The 20,698-nt window shown below is 48.8% G+C and overlaps 1 protein-coding gene across 2 annotated transcripts in view; it reads left to right on the top strand.

Moving 5' to 3' along the window:
* Positions 1-20,698, top strand: part of Rbm20 (RNA binding motif protein 20) — a 197,198-nt gene that overhangs the window by 171,630 nt on the left and 4,870 nt on the right. For both annotated transcript variants that reach the window (XM_021152190.3, XM_029472621.2), the window contains exons 9-13: positions 1,880-2,501; positions 8,559-8,645; positions 9,638-10,277; positions 11,884-12,015; positions 17,904-18,025. In XM_021152190.3, coding sequence (XP_021007849.1) covers positions 1,880-2,501; positions 8,559-8,645; positions 9,638-10,277; positions 11,884-12,015; positions 17,904-18,025 — 1,603 coding nt within the window. The remainder of the gene's footprint in view (positions 1-1,879; positions 2,502-8,558; positions 8,646-9,637; positions 10,278-11,883; positions 12,016-17,903; positions 18,026-20,698) is intronic.

Raw genomic sequence — 20,698 nt, 5'->3', positions numbered from 1 at the left:
GGCGGCTCTACCTATAGTTGTCTGGACCCTCCCACATCCATCACAAATAATAAAAAAACAAAAAAACAAAAAAACAAAAAACGCTCAACAGGCTTGCTTGCAGGCTGATCTTATGAGGTATTTTTTTTTTTCGACTAGGGTTCCCTTCTCTGAGATGACTCTAGTCTGTGTCAAGTTGACCTGAAATTATTCAGCAAGAGAGATTTTAATTGTAATATGTTCTACCCTTAGCCCTGACCTATCCATCTGGCCTTCTAGCTTCTACTTATCCCTGTTCAGATGAGCAGTACCATTGTAGCCCAGAAGAGCTGCTCAGGTTAGACAGGGACATGGGAAATGCTGAGATTTCTCTTGCCTATCCCTCCCTGGCTAGAGAGGACAACAGGGAACAGAGAGTTGATATTGGCTCCTAGAGCAAGTTTACATTTTACTGATGCGACCTTGGTGCACATGGCTATGGTGGAGATTCTGTTCAGAGGTGGTCAGCTCTCGGTTTCTCATGAGCTGAATGCAGACGTAAAACTAAGAATGTAGATGGGGGAGGTGGGAACCACTCAGTTCCTTGACCATTGTTTCCGAGACAGTGAACGAATGTGATTTTCCAACTCATTTCTTTCAACTGACATTTATGACCCTGTTAGGATGGGACTATGATATGATCATCAGTTCTAAAGAGCTAAGACTGAAAGGAAAACCATAAACGGGGCCTGCAGTCTCTAGAGCAGCCACAGAGGGCGCTCTAACCTTGTTGTAGAAGACAGGAGCCTGTGTCCCCTGCATTGGCAGAGAGACTAAGCCTAGCAGTCTAGTCCTAATAGAGATTGCCCTTCTCTGTCTTGGCAGTGAGGGATACAGTGTTGTTCAGGATGCCAGAACCAAATGAAAATGTTCTATCCTTTTAGGATATCAGGTGTATGCTCTCACTAATTATCAGCCTTCAGAGGACATGCGAATGGTCAGCCTTAGGATTTGGCTTGTCTGGTTTTGTTTTTGTTTTTGTTTTATTTAAAATTGTGGTGACTTGGGGTCTTAATGGTAAGTATAAAGACAGACCATGCCACCTGTGGTCGCATAGAGTGGGGGAGGTTATGAAGATTTACCCGAATCTTAGGCAGACTCCCTTCCTGAGGGTTCCAATGTCTTCATCTCAAATTTGAGTAGCTCTGAGTGAGTTCTGAGACATTTCCCAACCCTTAGGTGTCTTCCTGATTTTTTGTTTTTTCCGAGATCTCTGAACTTGCCTCCTCACTCCTGCCACTCCTCTCACTGTGAGCATCCTTCTTCCATCCCCAGGATAGTACCTACTTGTAATGAGGACTAAATGAAGGAGGGAAGGAGGAAAGAAGGGAGGGAGGGAGGGAGGGAGGGAGGGAGGGAGGGAGAGAGAGAGAGAGAGAGAGAGAGAGAGAGAGAAGAAAGAAAGATAAGTCACCTATATCCTGATGGCATCTAAGTGGAGCAAAATTGGATGTAGGGTAGTACCTCCAACAGCAGGTTGTGGCAACCTCACCTCTTAGCCCCTTGTTCCAGAGCACTCACCCCGTAGATCCCCAGGAAGAGAATTTCCTGGGGTCTGTACCTTAACATAGCTTCCAAGAGGAAGTAAAGTAAAACTAAGCAAAAGCAATGTAATTATTTCCTAGAAGCAGACTGTGGTAGAGGGCAGAGAGTGTCTTAGGGAAAACCTGTGCCCACAGAGGTGAAGAGGGAGGACAGACTGGTTCCTGGACACTGTGCACTACTGGGTTGTGACAAAAGAATGCCCGGGTGGACAGATTGTGTCTAGTATATCCCTGAGAGGTCTGTGTGTGTCTCCATCTGGGTGATGCAGGTTACGAGCTCTGCAGAGTCTAAACCCCGTCTCTTGCCTTCCTCCCAGGTATGGTCCGGAGCGGCCACGTTCTCGAAGTCCGATGAGCCGATCACTCTCCCCGAGATCCCATAGTCCCCCAGGCCCCTCTCGGGCTGACTGGGGCAATGGCCGTGACTCCTATGCGTGGAGAGACGAGGATCGAGAGACTGTCCCCAGGAGGGAGAACGGGGAAGACAAAAGAGACAGGTTGGATGTTTGGGCACATGACCGGAAACACTATCCCAGGCAGCTGGACAAAGCTGAGTTGGACGAGCGACTCGAAGGAGGGAGGGGCTACCGGGAAAAGTACTTGAAGTCAGGGTCTCCCGGCCCACTCCATTCTGTGTCTGGCTACAAAGGCCGGGAAGATGGCTACCATCGAAAGGAGCCTAAAGCCAAGTTGGACAAATATCCAAAGCAGCAGCAGGATGTGCCAGGAAGATCCAGGAGGAAAGAAGAGGCGAGACTACGGGAGCCCAGACACCCTCACCCAGAGGACTCCGGCAAGGCAGAGGATCTGGAGCCCAAGATCACTCGGGCCGCTGAGGGTACCAAGTCCAAGCAAAGTGAGAAAAGTAAAGCCAAGAGAGTCGACAGAGACCAAGAAGGAGCTGATGACAAAAAAGAAAGCCAACTGGCCGAGATTGAGGTAAGGATGCAGCTGTGAGCCCAGGTGAGGTGAGGCGGCCCCCCGAGAGGAGAGTCACACACAAGCCTTGTTTGTTGGCGGCGTATGCTTCTTGCCAGTTTGTCATGTGTGTGGTGCTGTCCTAAGAACAGTATATCAAACACACCACTTACTCCTCACAGCAACCCTGCCAAGCTAGGGTCATCATCACTATAGAGGAGGCGTGTAAGACATAGAACTTTGTGCTGTCTGACCAAGGAGGCAGGCTTAGGAAAAGGGACAGTCGGAACTGCAGCCTGTGTTCCGGCTCCAATTCCCATGGTTCCCTGGAAGTTAAGGAGAGGCGTGATGGAAAAGCCCATTGTAGCTCTGTGTTTGTCCAGGGTGGAGTGTTCCTGGGGTGTTGACACCCACAGAGTCACCCAAGGGAAGATTAGATCTTTGGTCCACTCTGTGTGCCAAAAGTCTTACTGACGCTGGAACTCCAGGGATGTGTGAGGAAACTTGACTGCCACCCCTAAATTATACTGGGGACTCAAGCGCGGTGAACTTCTCCAGATAAAAGACTTTAATTTCACTTTAATAGAGTGGCACTTATATCCAAAAGCCTGCTACACGGCTTCAGTTCCTAAGAGGATGGGGAACTCTGGGTGAATTATGTTTGAATTATAAATTGACTGACATCAAGCCGGGCGTGGTGGCGCACGCCTTTAATCCCAGCACTCGGGGAGGCAGAGGCAGGCAGATTTCTGAGTTCGAGGCCATCCTGGTCTACAAAGAGAGTTCCAGGACAGCCAGGGCTACACAGAGAAACCCTGTCTTGAAAAAAATAAAGTTGACTAACATCTACTTTTAGCTGAGGCACCCTATTAGATAGGACTGAGATAGACTTTTGGAGGGTCTCAATTAAGAAACTTCATCGTTAAAAATCTTCCGTGCATTCCTCTAGTCACCCTGACCCAGGAGTTGGTGACAGTCCGAGTAAGGAGTCCAGTTCTTAATTCCATGAACCCTGAAGAGTCACTTGGGCTCTTATTCCAGCCTTTATTCTCATACATGTGGGAGGAGGGCTAGGTGGTCGGTCAGACACAAGCAACACATGATACATAGGAGAAAGCCAGGATGTGGCAGAGACCAAGGGCTGACACACTTATAAAAGAGTCTGCATACAATAGAACCCAAGTTGACGAGCTGGCTCGGCAGCTCTGTAGGCAATGCTGTAGAGTACAAGCTGCATGCAGAGGGTGTTTGAGCTGGGTGTTGAAAATGGGCAAAAACCAGTTTGGTACTCTGGATAGAAGCTGCAGCCAGCATAGGGGAAGCAAATGGCTGTTTTTCAAGAACCTGAAGACATTCAACATGGCTGCATTTTATTTTAGGATATAGTTAAAGATTCTATTTAAAAAAAATAACATCATAATTCTGGTATAAACACATGGGGAACATATGTTCAAAGACTTTTATTAAGTCCTTCATTTCATCTTATCAGCATATGTTGTAAAGTCAGTTCAAAGAGAGTAAGGAATAAGCATCTCACATGAACAGTCAGCAAAGGCTTCGATATTGAGGTGTGATTGGTGTTTTCCACAGGAAACAGGGGGACCCACTGTGTCTTCAACGCATAACACTCACTTGCGTCTTGATGAGTACGAAGCCTTTACATTAGGATCATTCATCAGATTTCAGCAAATAGCACTGACTGCTAAAGGACCAGATACTCTAGAAAGATGTGGCAGACAAACACCTAGCATTCTATTGAAAAGACACCAGGGCCGGGCATAGTGGCACAGATGTGCAATTCTAGTTATTGGTTAGAAAAAGGCAGGAGGATCTCAAGTTCAAGGCCCCTCAGGGCAACTTGGTGTGACCCTGACTCAAAACATGGGTGGCTAGGATGGAACTCAGTGATGGAGTGTGGCCTGGTTGTAAGAGGCCCTGGATTCAACCCCGGAGGAAACAAACTAACCGAGGAACGACAAAGATGGGGAGGGGTACCCAGAGATCTCTTTCGTCCATTTCAAAGTCTGCCATGTTTTCTCAACTGGCAAAACAGGAAAAGCATAGGAGGTGAAATTAGAGAAGTAGGTGGGGTAGGCTTCCCTTTAATGCCTTGTTAAAGGCTTCAACTGGATCCTGAGAGCCAGCCAGGAATTTTAAGAAGAGGGTCATTAAAGAAGATCTGCAGATTTTTCTATTCATATAGTGTTTGCATGACAATAGGGATAAAAAGTCATCTAGAGGTGATTTAAGGTTTACAAGAGGATATGTATGTGGGCTACAGGCAAATATGAGGCCATTTTATACAAGGGCTTTAGGCACCTGCAATCCTGGTATCTTCGAGGAGTCTGGAACCATCCCCAGTGCCCATGGATACCGTAGAGTAGCTGACTTTGCGCAGAAGCGATCAAGGAGCTGGTGGTGGCTCAGGGCCTCAACGAAAGGCCAAAAGGATGAGCTGGCAGGCCTTTGCACACGATCCCCTGTCATGGACAGTCTTCCCTCCCGAGAAGTCCACTTTGCTTGTTCTTAGCATCTTTACTTAGGGCTGCTGTATATCATTTCAATATTCCAATCCACTTCTTTCCTCTCCTTTTCTGTGTTTCATGGCACAGGCCACTGAGCATCCTTATCTAATGTATTATCACCCTACAACTCCCAAACATGGTATCTCAATGCAGGAACCTTCTGGGTTCACTGCTTTGACCCTGTCCTTGGAGTAGAGAGTGGGTGTTAAATGCATACCTGTGGGAAAGCAATAACTGAGTAGACTTTAGAGGCAAAGTCCCGACTCCTGAGAACCAGGTCACACCCTTTCTCCTCGTTGACACTTTTTGCTCGGTATGATCCTTAGGCTGCCATAGTGTTTTAATGAGCGTGTGTGCTCTTAACAGAGCCTCTGAAGTCTCTACAGGTGTGTGTTTCTCAGTGATAATGGGTGGCCAGGTCCGGACCTGACCTTAGAACCCCTGAAAGAAGGAAGGAAATCAAGGATGAGGGTAAAAAGGGAAGAATCTTGGACCACAGATATGTCGAGGGAAGCTAAGACAGCTAGGTGGTGTGAAGCCCAGCAAGTTGTGATGATGTGTGTCAGAGGACGTCAGCCGCTGCTCAGCTCCAGAGGGTTGCTGCCATGTTGAGTGCATGCCCACTGCCCTCAGATCCTTATCTCCTTACAGCAAGACCCAGCCCCACAGCTCTGTGTGGAATCGCCCATGCTTTAAAGGCCAGGGTGGGCAAGATGGTTCAGTGGGTGGGGTTTTTGTCCCAAGAATGAGAACTTGAGTTCAAATCTCTGGGAGCCTGTGGGTCAGCTAGCACAGTACAGAGGCAAACAACAATGACGCCTTGTCTAAAGTGAAGTGGGAGATGAGGACCAATACCTGAGTTGTCTTCTGGTATACACACATGCATGCTGTACACATATGTGCCTGTACACAGCATGTACACTGTCTTAGTCAGGGTTTCTATTCCTGCACAAACATCATGACCAAGAAACAAGTTGGGGAGGAAAGGGTTTATTCAGCTTACACTTCCACACTGCTGTTCATCACCAAAGGAAGTCAGGACTGGAACTCAAGCAGGTCAGGAAGCAGGAGCTGATGTAGAGGCCATGGAGGGATGTTCCTTACCGGCTTCCAGATTGGAAGGCTCACCAGTGGCCCTTATCTGGATTGTAGTTCATTCTAAATATAGTCAAGTTGACGACCAGGAATAGCTACTACATACACACATGCATATATATGTGCCTGTACACAAACATGCACACACACACACACACACACACACACACAAGAAAATTGATAGTCTGGACCACGCCTGTAGGTCTCACACAGCCAGAGACTTGAAGAAGACAAACACCAGACAAAAAGATCTGGAAGAATAAAAGCACTCGCTCACTTCAGAGAGCCTAGCTTCTTCACTTCTGGGACATGGGGCGACAAGCAAATCCCTCTTCATATTAACAGAGGAGCCTCTGGTTGGTGCTAAGTAGGGCAGCTGTATAAGATGCTGTCAGTATCTGATGGATTTAAGGCTTCCCTCTGGCGATTTGGAGGGAGCCTATGTATTTTGGGGAGTGCAAAGGAAGATCAGACAGAGCCTCTGTGTGGCCAGAGGCCAGTGTGGTTGGAAGGGCGCACCAAGCTAATGTGTTGGGAGGTGAGATGGCTCTGTCTTCAGCAGCTCTGTCATGGAGGACCTCATGTGCAGATTAACGAGTCTTAAGCCTTGGTGATGGGGAAGTACATGAAGTGTTTCGACAAGAACGTGCAGGGAGGATGTAATTCTGTTTTCATCTTAGAGGATCCTTTTAAATTGCCTTAGAGAAAATAGATTTGCAGGGCAAGTAGACATCAGAAGAGAAATCTTAGCTGTGCAGGATCCCTGGTAGGGTTGTGGCAATACCTGCTTCCCACCGCTGAGACCCACTGCTGTGGTGTGAGAGGTGAGGCTGGCAGCTGTGTATGGATTCTCATTTATCTGTTCCCCTGAGGTTGCACTTCTCACCTGCTGGTGTCTCCTCCTTGGCTCCTTTTTGTAGGTTTTTCTGTAGGGCTTCTGGCTGCACCACTAAGACTAAGAAGCTTGAGCTGGAAGAGAATGCTTTGCTCCTCCACTGATCAGGAGTATGTCTGTGGGAGCTACTTGTGAAGGGCAGTTTATTTCAATAAGGAAGGGCCAAGGTCGATTTACTATAGAGATTTAGTCAACAGCAATGCAAGTGGCAGTCCTTTGGTTGGCGCTGGCTGCCGGCAGCTTCGAGGACAGCCGCCACTGCTTTGCTCTCGGGCTTTCATACAGAGGACTAGAGGAAATCTCAGGGAGGATTCTGCTGCTTCAACTGTCCCCATCCAGTCATAACCAGTTATACCAGTCAGCCCCCAGTTCCTGCCCAGCTCCTTATCAGCTCAAGGGGGGTGTGTCTGGCTGCAAGTCATTAAGATCAGAGCTTTTACCTTGAACCAACCTGGGCCCCAAGAGTGTTGATAAAAATACAGTTTAAAGAAGCCAGGGAGTAGCCACGACTATGGCCAAGGGTTAAGCCATGGGAGGGTAAGCTCTAGAAACTTCTAAAATGAGAATCAGCCTTTGCTGTCTGTTTGCTTGTTTGTTTGTTATGTGTGGGTGTTTTGCCTGCACATCTGTCTCTGCACCACTTCCATGCTTACTGTCTGCGGAGGATGGAAGAAAGTGTCACATTCCTAGGACTTGGAGATAGAGATGGTTGTGAGACACTGTGTGGGTGCTGGGGATTAAACCTGGGCCCTCTGGAAGTACAGCCAGTGCTCTCAACTGTTGAGTCATCTCTCCAGCTCCAAAACCTTCTACGAAAGATCTTATTTTCGTCAAAGAAGGCCACGAGGCAAAGTTGTGGACTTTATATGTAGGTACTAACATAATTATCTAAAATGTAACTTCGCAGGGCTGAAAGGGGTCAGTGGTAAAGGGTGTGCGCTGCTCTTGCAGAGAAACCTAGTTTGGTTCCCAGCACTCAAGTGCTTATAACTGCGGCTTCGTGAGATCTGAAGCCTTTGGCCTCTATGGGAACCTGTACTCACACCCGTGTGTGTGTGTGTGTGTGTGTGTGTGTGTGTGTGTGTGTGTATGTGTGTGTGCACGCGTGTGCACGTGTACGTGTGTGTGCACGCGTGTGCACGTGTACATGTGTGCCTGTGCACATGTGTGTGTGCACAGTATCTCTGTGTGTGTACACATGTGTGTGTTAATGGAAATGATGTCTTTAGGGGGAGATGCCCCACAGTGGCCACTCCCCTCCCCGAGCTTTCCCCACTCAAGTCACTTTTGCTTTTCTTATGTTCATCCTTGCTGCAGACACTCAGGTCACCAGGGGGTCTCTGTCCCCTGAAAAACTACAAGACCTACTTTCAAAATGTTTTTCTGTCAGTGTGAGTGAGCATGTTTATTTCTGAGCCTCAGTTCCCTCAGCAGTGGCCTCCCCTCCGCTGTGAGGGAGTCGGGGGGGGGGGAGGAGTGTGTGGATCTCTCTACTTCTCTCTGTGTCCCCTCTTCTGCCTCTGCTCACTCTTAGTCTTGTTTGGTCTGTTCTTCCCTTGTAAGGCTGGAACTGAGGAACAGGAAGGCATGGTGGGCATACAGCAGGAAGGGACAGAGTCCTCTGATCCAGAAAACACAAGGACAAAGAAGGTGAGTTTGCCCCCCCCCCCCCATCTTGGTGGTGGTGTCATATATTAGCATCAGAGACTCTGTCACCGGAGTCAGTTTTGCCCGACAGCGGCCGTCTGGGATGTGTGCATGTCTTCACAAGCACTTGCACCGATGGCCCCAGTGCTCTCTGGAGAAACAGCTCTGAGGAAGTCTTTCGATGTCTCCTCTGGGGAGATCTTTAGCTGCATGCCCGGGCTCCGCCCCCCTCTCCTGCAACTTGGCTGTGCTGCTAAAAGAAAACATATGCCCAAAAAAGACTCGGACTTCAGAGCCAGGCTCCCAAAATAGGCAGGTCCCTTAGTGGGTCCACGACACAAGTTGTCAACTTGAAGCCCTGACCTCAGCAGGCCCAGACCCTGAGATTAATGAGACATATTCTGTGTGTTTTAGAAAGATTATATGTACTTAGTTAAAAATCAAAATCCAGTTACTGTCCTCCTGGGCTGGGCTCCCACGGGCAAACGAAATGTCCTTGGATGATCGCCAGCTTCATGCCTTTCCGGTCAGGGGACGCTAATCTTCCGAATCTGTGTGCCAAGCCCTAGGGCTGCTGGGAACACCAAGGGAAAAATACCGGAGGCAGAGTGTGGGTGGAAGTTGCACCTTTGCTGAGAGAGGGAGTCTGGAGGAAGTTTGTGAGTGGGTTCTCTCCAGCCGCCTTTAGTGACGTCCATTTGTAATGTATCCATTCATTCAGAGATAGTTACAAACACCTGCAATATAGCAGAGTTAAGGATTCTTTGTGTCATTCAAAACGTGGCAAATCAAGCAGCAAGGGCTTGTTGTGAAGCCTGTGCCACTTGGGGGTGACTGATAGGTGAGGCTTGAGGGGCTCACATCCCCTAAGAACCCAAGGAGCAGGAGAAGCGCTCAAGGTCTTTCTGACATGAGGGCTCCTATAGCCAATGCGTATGGCTTCCGGTTGAGTATTCTAAGCCACCATATGACACCCGTTCTACATCCTCATACAGGGACAAGACTGTGACAGTGGGAGTGAACCCGAGGGGGACAACTGGTACCCCACCAACATGGAGGAGTTGGTCACAGTGGACGAAGTAGGCGAGGAAGATTTCATCATGGAACCAGACTTACCAGAGCTGGAAGAAATTGTGCCTATTGACCAGAAAGACAAAACCCTCCCTAAAATATGTCCCTGTGTAACGGCCACCTTAGGTTTGGACTTGGCCAAAGATTTCACCAAGCAGGGAGAGACCCTAGGGAATGGAGACGCAGAACTCAGCCTGAAGCTGCCCGGACAAGTGCCGTCTACTTCCGAGAGCTGTCCCAATGACACGGACCTGGAGATGCCTGGCCTAAATCTGGATGCTGAGCGGAAGCCAGCTGAAAGCGAGACAGGCCTCTCACTGGAGGTCTCAAATTGCTACGAGAAGGAGGCAAGAGGAGAAGAGGGCTCAGATGTGAGTCTGGCCCCTGCAGCGCAGCAAATGTCCTCCCCCCAGCCAGCAGATGAGCGGGCCCGGCAGTCCAGCCCTTTTCTCGATGACTGCAAGGCCAGGGGGTCCGCAGAAGATGGGTCTCATGAAGCCAGCCCCCTGGAAGGAAAAGCCAGCCCACCTACTGAAAGCGACCTCCAAAGCCAGGCTTGCCGAGGTGTGTTGGCTGAGGGTGGCTACCTTCCTCTCCCTCATGGGTGGTAGGGCGGACTGGACCACCGCGTCCCTCAGGACATGTGGGTATGTGCAGGCTGGAACAGGTAAATGGGAGTTACTTAAGGCCAAGACAGAAAGTTAAGTACTAATAGAAGCAAGCCTCTGAGGGCCTGGCTAGACTGTTAAAGCAAATAGTGTAAAAGAAATCCAGCAGGCGACCCCGGTGTTCGGAGAATAACCTCGACTTGATTTCTCTGCACTGTGGGGTCCCACCTAGGCATAGGCAACTAAGATCAGGTTGAGTTTTTACTACAAAAAAGCTTGGGTTCTTTTTGATGGTCTGCCACCTTTTCCTGAATGGTGGAAACCCTTGGCAATTATTTCTGCGATGCGGGGGGGGGGGGGGGGGGAGATGGGGGGGCGGAACGGGGTGGTGGAGAGAGAATGACACACGGGGAAGGAGATGGCTTTGTAAAGGGCTTGCTTCCCTTCTAACTATCTCAGACCCACTTTTCTCCAGGGTCTGATAGTGGAACAGGACTTATCCCAGAAACAAGTCCACCTCACCTCTACTGGAGGTGAGGTTGTGTCTATGCTCAGTGCTGTGACATCATGAACTAAGGAGTCTAAAATGGGCTAAGCCATGGCCTTTCTGCCAGATGGAAACAGATCCATCCAGGGTGTGTGTGTGTGTGTAAGGGGGTGGGGTGGAGAGTAGAGGGTGTATTTCTTAAGACTCTTTAACAGTGAAAATAAACTAGAGATTTATTTTATAGAAAGTTCTCAGCATCACCAAGGCTGAAGTAAGACTAGTAGAGCAGAAAATATAGAGGAAAGGCCAGAAAATAAACATTCCAACCCAGAGCCTTGTGTCAGCACAAGCTGGTGGGTGACCCGAGGCTTGGGCTTTCTTCCATGTCAAGTTGACCTGAGCAGTCTTTCACCTGCCGGGGATCAGAGTCTCCATGGAAACCTCCTTGATCAGCCTGCTTGTTGCTAGAGCAACAGAGAGGCCCAGCCCATCTCCAGCAGGCATAAATAAAACGCACTGGCATTTTCACTGGCTCTGACGGAGCCTCTTTTATTTTGTGATATGGGTCTGAGCCAGTGCTGGTCCCCAGAGTCTATTAACTTTCCCAGTATTTGGAGCCTCACATTTAACAGTGCTGCTTCACGAGCGTGGGGTAAATGCAGCGTGGCCTCTTTGGCCACCCTTGGCAGATGTCAGCATAATTTCCGCCCTTCAAGGATCCTCCAGCCGGTAGAGATGGAGTGATACTGATTTGGGGGTAATGGAGGGCGGACCATCCAAGTGAAGGCATTAACAATCCATCCCTGTGTGCCAAGCGCAAAGATGTGCCAAGTTTTATTGTGTGTGGCATTTTTTTTTTTTTTGGCAATGGAAAAATGCTTTTAATTATAGCACTTTGGTTCTAATTAGCGGTCCTATCCCCAGCACCATGTGATTAGGCAGTCCAAGGGACAATTCCCAATCACACAGTACACTGGGTAGAATTACAGGGACTCTTTGAGACCCGGAGTGGTGTGTGTGTGTGTGTTTGTGTGTGTGTGTCCAATCCCCCATCCCACGGGCTCATGTTTTGCAGAAAACCCCAGGTACATGGAAGTGAAATCTCTGAACGTGAGGTCACCAGAATTCACCGAAGCAGAGCTGAAAGAGCCTCTTTCTTTGCCTTCCTGGGAACCGGAGGTGTTCAGTGAACTTAGCATTCCTCTAGGTACGTGAAGTCCACAGCCCTTCCTGAGTTTCAGCTCCAGGAAGTGGCAGTTCTAAAGCAGTGTGGAGAAGCTCAAGAGGGCCTTGGCCAGTGTGTTGTCTTGGCTTTTGTGTTTGTCTTTGCTTTCAAAGGTAGGGTGCAGAAAGTGCAGATCTGCAAGATGGTAAAGGTGCTTGCGGTTTCAGACACGGGTAGATCTGATACCCAGGTGACCAAGCTGTGAACGGCACAGCATTAAGATTTTACTAGGAAAGACTTTTCCTTGTCAGGGAGAGCTTGCTTCTTGACTGTGTAGAGACTTTAAGCCAAGGCCTTGTTCAGGCAGGAAAGCAGAAGTCCAGCTACTCCCAAACCGTCAACTAAAATGAACGCCCTCTCTGCTCTCTTCCCTCGTGTCCTTGTCTCAGAACAGTTCTCCAAGACTTTTCTCCTTGATAGATCTGCTTTTCTGAGGCTCCGAGAGCCACTGAATAGACTGAAGTTGACAGAGGGTACAGGGAAGAGACCCAGGCCCTTGTCCATCTAGTCATGGATGTTCTTGTGTCTTCAGACAAGTCTTGCCTTCCTGAGCCCCAGTTTCCTCATCAATAGCAGGGGTTGAAGCAGTAGGTGGGTTTTCTTTTTTTTTTTGGTTTTTCGAGACAGGGTTTCTCTGTGTAGCCCTGGTTGTCCTGGAACTCACTCTGTAGACCAGGTTGGCCTCGAACTCAGAAATCTGCCTGCCTCTGCCTCCCGATTGCTGGGATTAAAGGCATGCGCCACCACGCCCGGCTATGGTGGGTTTTCAATTATGAAAGTGTCAGGGTGGTGGTGTATTAGCAAGAACCTCCTGGACCAAGATCTGTGAGCTCCGCGTTGACTCTGAAAGATTGGGGGCTAAAGGGGTGAAAGAGGATCAGCTAGCTGTTCAGAGGGGACACTTGGGAAAGTGTCACAAGGAAGCATGACACACTGATGACATGTTATCACCCAGGGAAGACCCACCAGTGTAGGCTTGTTCTTTCCAGCCTTGTTTCCGTCACTTTTCTTGGATTTCTTTACTCTCAGTATGCCATTTTATAGAATTAGATCTGAGAAATGACAAATCTCGTTCTTACAGAATTGCTGCATAGTATCACTCAAACAAAATTTACGTGTGTGTATGTGTGTGTATGTGGTGTGTGTGTGTATGTGTGTATATGTATGTATGTATGTTTATATGTGTTTATGTGTATATGTGTGTTTGTGTGTGTTTATGTGTATGTATGTGTATATGTATATATGTGTGTGTATATGTATATGTATGTGTGTGTTTGTGTGTGTATGTGTATATGTGTGTGTATGTGTGTGTGTGCATGCATGTGTGGTACGGACACATGAGTGTGGGTAGGCATGTGTACTGGTGCATGTGATATGGAGTCCGGAGGACTATCAGATGGACCCTCCTCTATCTTCCCCACCTTACGTCCTTGAGTCAGGTGTTTACGGCTTGACTGGCAAGTCATGTCCTGGGATCTGCCCCTCTCTGCCCTCCAATGCTGATGTTTCAGGAGTGTGCTGCTCTGCCTGACTTTTTATAAGAGTGTCAGGGATTAGAACTCAGGTCGGCTTGCCCTCCCAATGCAAACAGCGTCTAAAGATGACAGACAGACCTTAGGGTGAATCCCGGTGCTCCCAGGCTCTCTAACTCTGCACTCGGAGGGAGGTTGCAGAACCTGCCCTTCAGAGAGCTCAGCTCAGCCATTAGCAAACACTCACTGGATCACGTGGTGCTCTCCCTACACCCCGAGGGACCTGAGAGTCTAGAAAGTCTCAAGCCAGAACATGGAATCAAGTGACACAGCAGAAATGAAGAATGCTTCCTTGTAAGACACGTCTTTCCATTATTGTGCTTTACTGTACGAGGCTTATTATAGCAAATTTTTAAAAAGGACCGAATAAAAAAATCCACATTGATGGCCTTAATTGTCTCTCCAGCCCCAGAGGTGGCCACCACCATGTTCTCAGATGATTTCCCTCCCATACACGTTGCTTTGCGAGTTTTTTCCAGCGGTAGGTCTAGGTCTTGGGAAGCGCTTCATGTCGTAGACAGAGAGCGCGCTCTTTGGAATCACTCCACCCGAAAATCTGCCCCCACAGTTACTTATCCTGCACCGCAGTGTACTTGGGTAGTTTCCTGTTTGTCTGTTTCTCCATTATGAACCTGTGGTGACAGCTTAGCTCTTTATCTGTCGTCACTGCCCCGTGTTTGCTTTGTACGTGCTATTTGAGCACCCCCCCCCCCAAACACTGAGGAGACAGGTGATGCTTTAAATCCCTGCTTTACAGGTAAGACATCCGGGATGCAGTAACAAACCTCCTGGTCTGGGAGGGCTGATGCAGGGATTCCAATTCTAGGGGTGTGTCTTAGTCTCTGTGTTCTGCTGCAGCCCACAGGTGTGCTTTGGTTCTCTTCACGCACATGCCAGGGGGATGCCATGGGATGCTAGCCAAGCATGGGTGCACTGTGGGGCCATATACATTTGCATTGAAAATGTTATAATTGCTACTAAATTACACTCCAAAGAGAGGATCACAGCTCTCAGTGCCAACTCCAGGGAGAATTCCCATCCTCTGTCTCGTTGCCAAATCCAGATAGCAGTTTTTAATCTTTGTCAAGCTGTTAGGAGGAAAATGGTATCTGATTTTGTTTTTGTAAAGGGCCAGATTAGGGTGTAATTGGCGTACAATGAAGGTCACATATGTAAAGAGTGTGGTTTGGTCAGTTTGTGCTGCTTTATGGATTTGGATATACCACATTCTTTTTGCCTACCTGGTGATGGGCATTGGAGATGTTTCTAGCTTGGACCATTATGCATCATCTTCATTTAGCCTAGAAAGCTGATAGCTTATTGCTGTCTACTTTCGCAAGCCGTCCAGGAAGGGATGCTGCTGTTTTCTGTGTTTGACAAGTGAACAGACTCAAGATCCTTTCTCAGGATCGTACAGCAAGTTCTGGAATTTGGGATGTCTGATGGCACAAGGAAAGAAAGGCCGTTTCTGGGCTGAAGAGCACGGGCTGTGTGTCCTTGGGTTCAGATCCCATCTCTGCTGCTCGGTGGCTGGACGACAAATAGCAACTTATTTAACCTTTTCGCTTTGAGCTGTTTGTCTCTAGGAACCTGGTGAAAGAATCCTCAGTGTAGGCTAATTTTGAGGAGGAAATGAATGCAAGGTCTCAGAGCTTTTCCAATAGCAGAAATTTAGGAAGGGCTGGCAGGTTGTTTGGAATTACTCCTCACCGAGGCCCACCCTGCTTCTTCTCACTGGGGCTGCAAACCCTTTATACCCCAGAACTGGTCACTACTGCAGAGAGACTTCGAGAAACACGAGAGACAACATTCAGGCCCCTGTGACGAGCACAGAGGTGAAATACAGGCTGCCAAGGACAGGGCCCCCCATTGGGAGTATCGAGAGGTCAGTCTCATCACGGACTGGGGGTGTTCATGGCTGGAGAAGGGCTTTGCCTGTGTGATCCAGGGCAGCACTCTGACTCCAGCCAGCATGAGCCTGCCAAGGCCTGCTCTTACTATAACCAAATAGCATCGCTGGCAAAAAAGTGAGCTTCCCCCTCTCCAACGCAGGCTTTACTAGGGTGACGGAGTCATAATTACCCATGCCAGGAGCTATTATTAGGAGGCAAACGCAGCTTTAATGACAGTACTTAATAAAACCTGAAGAAATGGAGGACTCGGTGGCTCCTGATCTCACCATGGCTACAGGAGTGATCCTCCGTGCTGCCATTTTCTGGTCCTTACATTTCAGGCTTGCTGAGAGCGTGGTAGCAGGCACTGTGGGGCCCTCCCCACCCCTGGGCTGTACTGTGGTCTATCTAAGGATCCTCCTGTCTCCACTCAGCTCTCTATAATGCTCTCTTTTGATTACCGATATTGACCTAACCCACTGGGCAGGGCCTGGGAAGAAAGTTACTGCCCAACCATGGAAATGGTTCTCTGGGCAACCTTGGGAAAGGAAGGCTGGAGGGTGGGTGGGTGGGTGAAGGCCAATGCTCGGATGTTTGGATTCTGTGTTCCTAAATTAATGTTTTCCTGAGCACCGGGTGAGATGACAGGTGCTCCCTCATAGCACCATGTGGCAGTAGTGCAGAAGAGAAAACACAGTCTAGAGCAGGTCACCAGCACCTCTGAGGTTACAACATAACTAAGTGTAGAGGGCCATTGCACATCACTACTGTTGCTTCTGAGCTGCTTGGCTTTACTTTTGTTGGTGTGGTGGGAAACTTTACTCAATGGCTGAGAGCTCATACACAACCATGTATTTGGTAGCTGTGACCCTCTGGTTGAAAGGGGCCTTGGCTGCTTCAGTCTCCATGGACTCCCCTGAGGTGGTTACACTCTTTCTGGGAACCCCAGGACAGGGTGAGGAGAGCCTGGTCCACACTAGAGTCCTTGGGGCTCTGTTCCTGGTACAGCCCAGCTGCACCCTGCCGCCCACAGGGTCCAGGACAGGATGGGAGGCTGTCTCTGATTGGAGTTCTTTCCTAATACATCTGAGGCTCCTGGGAAGGAACAGCCAGCACACAGCTATTTTGCAACAGCAGAAGAGAGAGATTGCGAGTCTTGCTTGATGCCTACTTCCCAGCTACAGCCTGGAGCATTCTCCCCCCACCCCCTCCAAGCTGGGTCACATGTCTATCCTCTGCACACAGAGGGTAAAGGAGAAGGACACTCAGTCTCTCAGGGGGCAGCTGAACTGAGTGACACTTTCTCAGTTCTGGGGATTGCTGCCGAATGCTGGGGGCTCTGCAGATAGCAAACTAGCAGCTGCATGGGTTAGAGACAGCCCAGGTCCCAGGCTTCAGTGTGGAGCTCCTCGCTGGCAGGCTGCAAGCAGTTTCCTGGGTTTTCTTGCTTCTCCTGTTCTCCCTCAGAGCTGCCCTGTTCATACTTACACATTTACTATCATCATCGTTATTATCATCACCATCACCATCACCACCATCAGTTATTATTGAGATGTAAAGGAAAGCTCTATTTACAAGATTAGATCTCCTGAGCATCAGTAGAGAAAGAACAGGGGGGGCAGACTGTGGTTAGGAGACTGTCTCAGAGCCCTGAGGAATGAGTGCCTCATCACGGTCAACCCGTTTTCCCAGATTGTCCCAGCAGAGGACATGAGAGCGGCACCTTCTGCCCCAGCAGCTGTTCTTGAAGACTCCCATCAAGGGGGTAGAACCTGAGTGCCCTAGGCTTAGCTCTTCTGGTGGCACATGCAATCCTAGCACTGGGGAAGCAGAGGCGGGTACATCTCTGTGAGTTCGAGGCCAGCCTGATCTACAGAGCGAGTTCAGGTCAGGTGATAAGGCTACAAAGTAAGATCCAGTCTCAAACAAACGCAAAACAACCACAAAACTGCCCCTCCCCCAAAGTCCTGTATATCAACAAATCACTCAGAAAGACATGTTTACATTAGAGTGAATTTTCCTCTTACTATTGTTTCGTTTTATTTTTCTTTAATAAAGATGATTCTAAAAACCAACCCCAAAATATAGAGCATTTCTCTATACTTGGTCACAAAGGTAGAGAAGGGAGCCCAGCAGATGTGAAATCCTTAGAAAACAAACCTTCCCTCGCCCTCCTCCAATGGACCCACACATGAAAGGCAGGGCCTCATTGTATAATTGCTGAGCACCCTCCCCTGCTTGTGGCACTCCCTGACGTTCACAGCCACCTGTGAATGGAGTAGGCCAGCTGTGCTGTCATCTCTCTCTGGCCATGTTGTAAATGTGGATAATGAGGTGAGGCTTGGAGGAGTTGCTCACCACCAGAGCCAACAGTGAAGGAGGCGGGGTCCCCGGGGCCTCCCACTACCTTCCTAACACTGCCTGTCCGTTCCCCACCCTTCCCCAGGAGTGGAGTTCGTGGTTCCCAGGACTGGCTTTTATTGCAAGCTGTGTGGCCTGTTCTACACAAGCGAGGAGGCGGCCAAAGTGAGCCACTGCCGCAGCACTGTCCACTACAGGAACTTACAGGTAACTAGCCTTCATGCTTGCCCCACCCACGATGAGGTCTTCCAGCCTTCAGTCACAAGCCAGGCACCCAGAGTCTCAGGCCTCCCTCACTCGCCTCTGACTTAAATGTCCATCTTCAAGGACAGGCATAGGGACTTGTCCTCTGGCATGCTTTTTCAGACGTGCTCCTGTAAATACAGACCTCTTTGAGTATGCAGAGAGCACCTGACTGCCAGGCTTCATTCTAAGAACACACTCAGAGCATCCACTCCACCACGATGGTATTTAGACATCTGCCACACCCAGCGAGACGGAGCGGAATCAAGTTCCGAGCTCTGCTGTTAATCTTCTGTAATCTTCTGACACACGATAGATAGAGCTCGCAGCCAGGCCTGGGGGCTTCAGATGCAGGTATTCCTGGGTCTCTTCCTCCGTGCAGATAACTTTTTTTTTTTTACACTGGAATGAAAATCATAGTTTTGCCCCATTTAAATGTTCAGATGGCATAACAAATGGTTGCCTCGGGCTGCTCATGCACCCAGATCTGTTCTAGGCTCTGTAGAAACAACAGCAGCAGATGTAGACAAATCCCTCCTTAGGGCTTCCTGTCCAGTGTAGGATACCAGTGCAAAACAAAATAGCCAACTGATGCTCTATATTAAAATATCACTTACAAATATACTAAATCCACAACACATTTCATCCAAGCTAAGATGCCTCTATTTGTAAATACCATTTTTTTCCATGTTTATTCTTTGTCACAGGGGGCATTGGGCCTTTAAATATACTGGTCTCACACTCTGCCTCTGAGCCACATCCCCAGCCTGATACACGATTTCAACACCAATTAGGAAAAGTGACGCAGCAAATTAGACAGTGAGACTCTCTCAATTGTAAGAGGCATTTTTATTTCAGAGATGGTTGGTGGGTTTTCAAAAGTATCTTAAAGTCAAAGAGCAATGCTGATGGATAGTCACCGTTCTGCCAAGGCCTCTGACAGAAACCCTGTCTGAGATGGCAGAGGCTCCTGGCTCCCTAATGGGCAAGCCGGGAAACGTGAAGGGGGGTGAGATAGAACTGAGGCGGTGTCTGCACCTAATGTGATATAGGTTTCATGATTAAGTCCTGGCACAGGCTGGGTTTTACATGTATTTCATTTGTTCTCTCTCTCTCTCTCTCTCTCTCTCTCTCTCTCTCTCTCTCTCTCTCTCTCTCTCTCTCAGGAGGGAGTAAGGGAGAGGTGTGGGCACTTCAAGATAATTCAAGACAACTGCATTTTTACAGTCAGAACCAGAGTTGGGAGGTAGGGAGCTGGGTCAGGCAGTAAAGTGCTTGCCACGTACGGCTGAGGCCCTGCATTTGGATCTTTGGCACTCACGTAAAAGCTGGCCATGATGTAATGCACACCTATAATCCTAGCCCTGGGGAGGCAGAGACAGGAGAAACTCGGAACTCACTGGCCAGACAGTCTTGCCAAGTTAGCAAGGTCCAGGTTCAGTGAGAGACCCTGTCTTCAAAACACAAGACAGAGTGACAGAGGCAGACACCTAATACTAGTCTCTCTCTCTCTCTCTCTCTCTCTCTCTCTCTCTCTCTCTCTCTCTCTCTCTCTCTCTCTCGCACACACACACACACACACACACACATGTATACACATATACACACATGGACACTATACACTAAACAAGTAAATAATTAACCACATGGCTCAATCCAAGAAGCACGTGTAGTGTCTCAGTCCCTGTTTCAGGGCAGACATTCCTCTCATCGTTAACCTTTCAGAGTAGCTGATCTGATGGTGGGTTCTTTTTAAATTGTGCGTGTGTTATTTTGTTTTTGTGCTCGAGGTAGGACCATACATGTGGAGGTCAGAGGACAGCTTAAAGACATCAATTCTCCCTTCTACCATTTGCATTCCCATGATCAAACTCAGGTCCTTGGGCTTAGAGACACTCACCCCTGCCCACTGAGCTGTTTCGCTGGACCTTAGCTAGTGGTTCCTAAGCAGGAATGTGAGACTTGGCATATATGCGATAAGTCACATACTGGGGTACAGTGGTAATGGGAACATGATCTCCCTGAAGGAAGCAGCTGCTCTATGACCACAGCAGTCAAGGACCAGCAAGGAGGACTGTCTCCATTCAGGGAGGAAAGGGAATAGAGGCCTGGTTTGGCCAGGGCAGGGATCTCAGGCTGGGCCCTGCAGAGATGTTTGTGGACAGTCATCCAGCCTAAAGAAATCACCCTTCATAGCCCTTTTGCATGCCGGGAGGGAGGGTCATGGGGGTACTCTGGTCCTGATGTCCCATCAACTTAGCTGGCATCTTTTAAAAATGCATCTTCTTTGAGCCTACCCTCCCAGCTTGCTTATTCCTTTTAGTGTAGACCTAGGAATTTTCACTCTTAAAATTGTATGGTGCTGAAGATCAAATCCAGGGCTTTGAACACACTAGACAGATGCTACACCACTGAACCCCGTAGCAAGGCCAAGAACCTTCGTTTTCAGTCTTCCTGGGAATGTCAACTCCTCAGTGTGACCCTCTTTGGAGGAATTGTGTAGCCCCCCAAGGAGACCCCAGAGTTCAAGCTCACTCTCACTAAGAGATGAAGGAAGAACTCAGAGACTTTTGGGGCAGTGGCCTGCACTGTGTTCAGGGCCTCTAGGGTCAAGCTGCGCGCGTGCGCGCACACACA

This window comes from Mus caroli, unplaced genomic scaffold, assembly GCF_978045245.1.
Source record: "Mus caroli unplaced genomic scaffold, Mus_caroli_1 scaffold_20, whole genome shotgun sequence".
NCBI classification, from domain to species: domain Eukaryota; kingdom Metazoa; phylum Chordata; class Mammalia; order Rodentia; family Muridae; genus Mus; species Mus caroli.
The sequence above is the reverse complement of the archived record's forward strand: the minus strand, read 5'-3'. Positions and strand labels throughout refer to the sequence as shown.